We start from the raw sequence: 6,000 nt of genomic DNA, 5'->3' as shown, positions 1-6,000 counted from the left end.
GATTCTAGAGCGGCGCGTAGCGCTCTAGAATCTTTGGTCTGTACTACACTCACTGTGTGGCCTGGCTGTGGTCCTCACTCCCCTCATGTGCCAGTCACTCTCTGTGATGCATCAGTAATGTGACCGTCTGTAGAAAACAGCAGGACTCAGACACATGACCCCCCCCCCCCCCCCATCTGTGAATGATTAACATGTAAACAACCCTAATTTCCTGAGAGCGCAAAGCTCAGAGAAACATGGGGTGGCATAATGACTGTTGGTCCCAGCAGGTAATGCGGTGATCTCGGCCTACAGTTACTGGTAATACCTCTCTCTCTCTCTCTATCTCTCTCTTTCTCTCTCTCTCTTTCTCTGGCTCGCTTGCTCTCTGCTGGGAGCAGCCCCATTGGAACCCAACACCGGGCTGCAGGCTGCCGTGACGCCCGCCACTCCCGGCATTACACGCAGGCAGCCCTGAGAGAAGCCGGAGCTGGTCCAGAGCATGACATCTGATCTGGGCCTGAGCTCTCCTCTCACCTTAATTAGTTTGGCCACCGCTGGCTCAACTCACCGGGCCCATTCTCTCGCTCGCGTTGGTGGAATAGGAAATCACCCAAGACACACACACACACTCACACACACACGGTGCGTTTTTGTGGCCAACTAGGGCTAGCTTTGTGTGTGTGTGTGTGTGTGTGTGTGTGTGTGTGTGTGTGTGTGTGTGTGTGTGTGTGTGTGTGTGTGCGGGGTGGTTGTGGTGGTGTTGGCTCTGATTTCTGATGTTTGGTGAGGACGGCTGAATGGTGAGAGGTAAGAGGAGACGTCGCCACTGTGCCGTGCTCCCTCGGCCAGTGTGAAATATTTATCAGCTCCCTCGCTGGAGTTTCGGTCGTGGTATCAGTCCATCTCTGAGCTCTCTGCATCCCTCGCTCTCGTTCCAGTGGTTTTGCCCTCTTTTTTTCTGTACTTTTCAGTTTCTTTCTCTCTGTCATGCCTTTCATCTGTCTCTTCTGTGTCTCTTCTCTCCCCACCCCATTCTCTCCCAGGCTGTCTAGAGTGAATATTCTGTACACTTCTCATCCGATGGAATTCCATCTGAGCACACATCAACTTGAAACCTTCACCTACACTCCCTTTCTCTCCCCTCTCTCTCTCTCTCTCTCTCTCTCTCTCTCGCTCTCTTTCTCACTCTCTCTCTCTCTCTCTCATACACACATTAACACATACACACTCACTCACTTACAGTACACAGACGTGGACGGGTACTACAAAGAGACAGGTGCACCTGCCGGTGTACACAAAAAAACAAACAAAACATGCAATCATTTGTCTATGGTCAACAATTGTCAGGTTCAACAAATACACAAATAGTATCCCCCCCCCCCCCCCCGTAACCAAAGAGCAAGACAGAAACAGCGAGAGTGAGTTTTTGAGTGCTACCAGAGCAAATAAAAGAGGTGGGGGGATAGCCACAATTTTCAAGGCGTCTTTTCAGTGCAATCAGTCGTCATTCGGTGACTTTACTTCATTTGAATATCTGTGCGCATGCATTAAGTCTTCTCCTCAGATTTTATTACTGACAATTTACAGGCCTCCGAAACATTCAGCTAAAGTTTTTCTTGAAGAGCTAGGTGAACTGCTATCAGTTGTTTGCATAGAGTCTGACTGTCTTATTATATTAGGGGATCTAAACTTGCATGTGGATAATCCTGAAAACAATTATGCCAAGGAATTCATTGCACTAATCGATACTTTCTCCCTAACACAGCATGTACAGGGACCAACACACTCTCTCGGCCATACCCTCGACCTTGTTATCACAAAGGGTCTCGATGTCTCTACAGCTGTTAAAAACCTGGCCTTATCTGATCATTTCTGCGTGTTCTTTGATGTGTCTATGTCCCCACACACTCAAAACACAGCTATGATGGTAAAAAGGAGAATCATAAATGACCAGACAAGTGCTCTCTTTGAGCAAGCACTTTCACTAAAGTCAAGTCAACTGTCAGACTCTGAAGACTTATTTGATCACTTTAATGCAAAAATGGCAAACATTATGGATGACATTGCTCCATTACAATTCAAGAAAGTTAAGGACAAACAGAAAGCACCATGGAGGCAAAATCCAGCAGTTAAACTTCTAAAAAGAGAGTGTAGGAAGACTGAAAGAAAATGTCGTAAATACAAACTTCAGATCCACTATGAAATCCATAAAGAGATGCTCCGCACATAAAACTCTGAAATATGCAAAGCAAGGCAGTCTTTCTTTTCTAACATTATCAATAGAAGTTCAAATAACACTCGTACTCTATTTTCAACTGTTGATAAGTTAACAAATCCCCCCTCACAATTAGTGCCTGAACTTCTCTCAACTAATAAATGCAATGAGTTTTCATCCTTTTTTAAAGGTAAAATTGACAAAATCAGACTCAACATATCTGCTCAATTACAAATTCAACAACCTGAACTTCCAGCAACAAACAGAGGGAAACTAAACTTGATGTCAGAGTTCAGCTTGATAGACTATAAAACACTTGAAAAAACGGTACAGAATCTCAGCTCTTCCACATGTGTCTTAGACACTCTGCTTACTAATTTCTTCAAAACTGTTTTTCACCTCATAGTGGCGGGTGTCCTTCAAATTGTAAATGTATCACTGCTGTCTGGCACTTTTCCTAAGTCACTGAAAACAGCTGTTGTAAAGCCACTTCTCAAGAAGAATAACCTGGATGCCTCCATGCTAAACAATTACAGGCCCATATCCAATCTACCTTTTATTGGCAAAATTATTGAAAAAGTAGTCTTTAATCAATTAACCACCTTTCTAACATCAAATGGGTATTTTGATTACTTTCAGTCTGGTTTTCGGGCAAATCACAGCACTGAAACAGCTCTCATTAAAGTTTCCAATGACATACGCCTCAACACAGATTCAGGTAAAACATCAGTCCTAGTGCTACTGGACCTTAGTGCAGCATTTGACACTGTTGATCACAATATTTTACTACACAGACTAGAACACTGGGTTGGATTTACAGGCATAGTTATCAACTGGCTAAAATCATATCTACAAGAAAGGAGCTTCTTTGTTGCCATCGGAAACTGTACCTCAACACCAACGTCCTTGACCTGTGGTGTTCCCCAGGGGTCGATCTTGGGGCCACTATTATTCAACCTCTATATGCTCCCACTTGGACAAATCATTCAAAATAATTTGATTTCATATCATAGCTATGCAGATGACACACAAATTTACTTAGCTCTATCACCAAACGACTATGGTCCTCTTGAATCTATGTGTCAGTGTATAGAACAAATCAAGACCTGGATGTCTCAAAATTTTCTTCAGCTGAACAAAGAAAAAAACTGAAGTAATTATATTTGGTAAAAAGGAGGAAAGACTTAGGGTTGCCACTCTCCTTGACACAAAAGGGTTGAAGGCAAAGGATACTGTTAAAAATCTTGGTGTATTAATTGACAGTGATCTAAATTTCAACAGCCACATGAAAGTGATAACTAAATCAGCTTTACCTCAAAAATATTGCCAAACTCAGAGGGCTGATGTCAAAACATGACTTAGAAAAACTCATTCATGCATTTATCTCCAGCAGGGTTGATTACTGCAATGGACTGTTCACAGGCCTTCCTAACTTCCTTCCTAAGACTATTAAACAGCTTCAGGTGATACAAAATGCAGCAGCTAGGATTCTAACAAAAACTAAAAGAACTGACCACATTACTCCAATTCTTAAATCCTTGCACTGGCTTCCAGTAAGTCACAGAATTGACTTTAAAGCACTATTGCTTGTTAAAAATCAGTAAATGGAGCAGGACCTAAATACTTGTCAGACATGCTTCAGCAGTACACACCTTCTCGTCCTCTCAGGTCCCAGGTGAAAAACCTGCTAGTAAAACCTACAGTTAGAACTAAACATGGTGAAGCAGCTTTTAGCTGCTATGCGGCTCAGCTGTGGAACCAACTTTCGGATGACATCAAAAAGGCCCCAACTGTAGCCAGTTTTAAATCTAGACTTAAGACCAAACTGTTCTCAGATGCTTCCTGCTAACTGTGTCGAGTTACAAATTCTGAATCTGCCTTGATAATTTTTCTTTTGACCTTCTTTAGACCTTGTCTTTTATTGCCTTTGTTTTTGCTTACTAATTATTCTTTATTTTTAAATGATTTTACCTTGTGTTTTATGTTCGTCCCTTCTATGCTTTTATTTGTTATTATTGTTTAGTTTTGGTTATGTAAAGCACATTGAATGACCTCTGTGTATGAAATACATATAAATAAACTTGACTTGACTTGACTTGACTTGACTTGACTTGACTTGACTTGACTTGACCGAGATGGAGAGATAGAAGGAGAAGGGGAGAGTGAGCGAGAGATAAACGAGTATTAGAGATAACGACTATGGGTGTGTCCCACCTGCGTGTGAGTTGGTTTCATCAGAGAACATTTGAACCTGACATGCAGGCATCTAATCAGCATAACACAACAGATAGACAGATACACACATTCACATGCAAACACATTCACATGCTAAAAGTTTCCAAGTTAAGACACAATGCCCCAGACTCTCGGTCTCCTTATCTCACAAGCACATGTATCTGTGTGTGTGTGAGAGAGAGAGAGAGAGAGAGGAAACATCTTTGACTGATAGCAGAACGTCCAGTTGAGAAATTGGACAGTCCGGTAGAGCGGCTTCACTCTGCTCCCTCTGAGATTATTAAAATCGGGATTAAGAGCAGACAGACAGCTGGGCAGCGGCAGCCGAAGATGAGCCAGGCAGGGCTGACGATGAGGGACTGCGGAAGACAGGGTCACTGAGGACTACTGGCGCAGCACAAAGGTGGACAGTGCCCTCTTGTGACCGGTCAGGGATACTGCCACTCAGAGCCCCACTGTGGAAATGAAATTGCAGTGACTCCAGATGGAGCCAGGGCAGAGCCCACATCCATCACTCTTCAGTCAGGCTGCAGTATTAATTGAAATAGATTAATCATATGCAGGATGGAATTTGAATAATTCATTATTCCTCTTTTAAATTGGAGTAATGGTGAGCTGCATGATGATGGAGATGGTGCACTCCTTTATATGGTGTTGAACCTCATTATATTCCACACACTTATACTCTGAAATACATTTGTCATTTTACTAAAGTAAAGGGCCCTTTTTGCTTTACTGTTGAAATGGTTTCTGACAGTGTTGCTGTCTCGTATTCAACCTCTCCAGTGCAACTATTGTGTCATATCTGTCACTAAGTGTCTACCAAATACAAATACTGGATTTTTCCTTAACAGCCTACAGAAATGAAAAAAAAAGCTGTTAGTGTTGTGACTGTATGAGCTAGTAGAATGTTGCACTGTCAGGTTTTTAGCACAAGGTACAGTAGCATGGGACGTGTCTTTCCAGATGTGTAGCATTCCTCGCATCTGTTTGATACGGTCACACGGTAGTGAGTGTGCTCAGGTGCCTTATCCTGTTTGGTCAAAGGAACTTGGTTTCTGTGGCAACAGAGACTAGCCTTGATGATATCTGATACTTGTGACACGTGTGTGTGTGTGTGTGTGTGTGTGTGTGTGTGTGTGTGTGTGTGTTTGTGTTCATGAAGAGAAAGAAACACAGACTGTGAACTGAGCTTTTATCTAATGTTACTTTTTGTTTTGTTTCTTACAGGTGCACAGAATGAATGGAATCTCAAGACCACCTTTCCTTGCGTGAGTATCTGTCCCTTAGGATTCACTGTGTGTAGGCCTTCTACGATAGCCTTTACCTAATTTCTACATTTCTTTGTCCGAGGTGGGTTCTTAACAACATAAAAATAAAAACAACGTTGACATACGTGTAGGTTACTAAGTCACGACGATTATTAATAACAGTGGTGTTACGCGTTTGTAACATTTAAATCCATCAGGGCAACATGCTGTTTTTATCTTATGACTGTGGACTGTAAAGCGTTGCTGTCTTTTGAGGGTTCTTCTGCAGGGAGGACTCAAATAACTATATGTCTGTTT

General features: G+C 42.5%; 1 protein-coding gene across 1 annotated transcript in view; it reads left to right on the top strand.

Annotated features, from left to right (window-relative positions):
- baiap2l1b (BAR/IMD domain containing adaptor protein 2 like 1b) overlaps nucleotides 1-6,000 on the top strand; it is a 41,795-nt gene that overhangs the window by 34,187 nt on the left and 1,608 nt on the right. The window contains exon 13 of the mRNA XM_042085669.1: nucleotides 5,663-5,703. Within this exon, the coding sequence (XP_041941603.1) occupies nucleotides 5,663-5,703 (41 nt within the window). The remainder of the gene's footprint in view (nucleotides 1-5,662; nucleotides 5,704-6,000) is intronic.

Source organism: Alosa sapidissima, chromosome 3 (assembly GCF_018492685.1).
Source record: "Alosa sapidissima isolate fAloSap1 chromosome 3, fAloSap1.pri, whole genome shotgun sequence".
Taxonomy (NCBI): domain Eukaryota; kingdom Metazoa; phylum Chordata; class Actinopteri; order Clupeiformes; family Clupeidae; genus Alosa; species Alosa sapidissima.
This window is presented reverse-complemented; position numbering and strand designations above follow the sequence as displayed.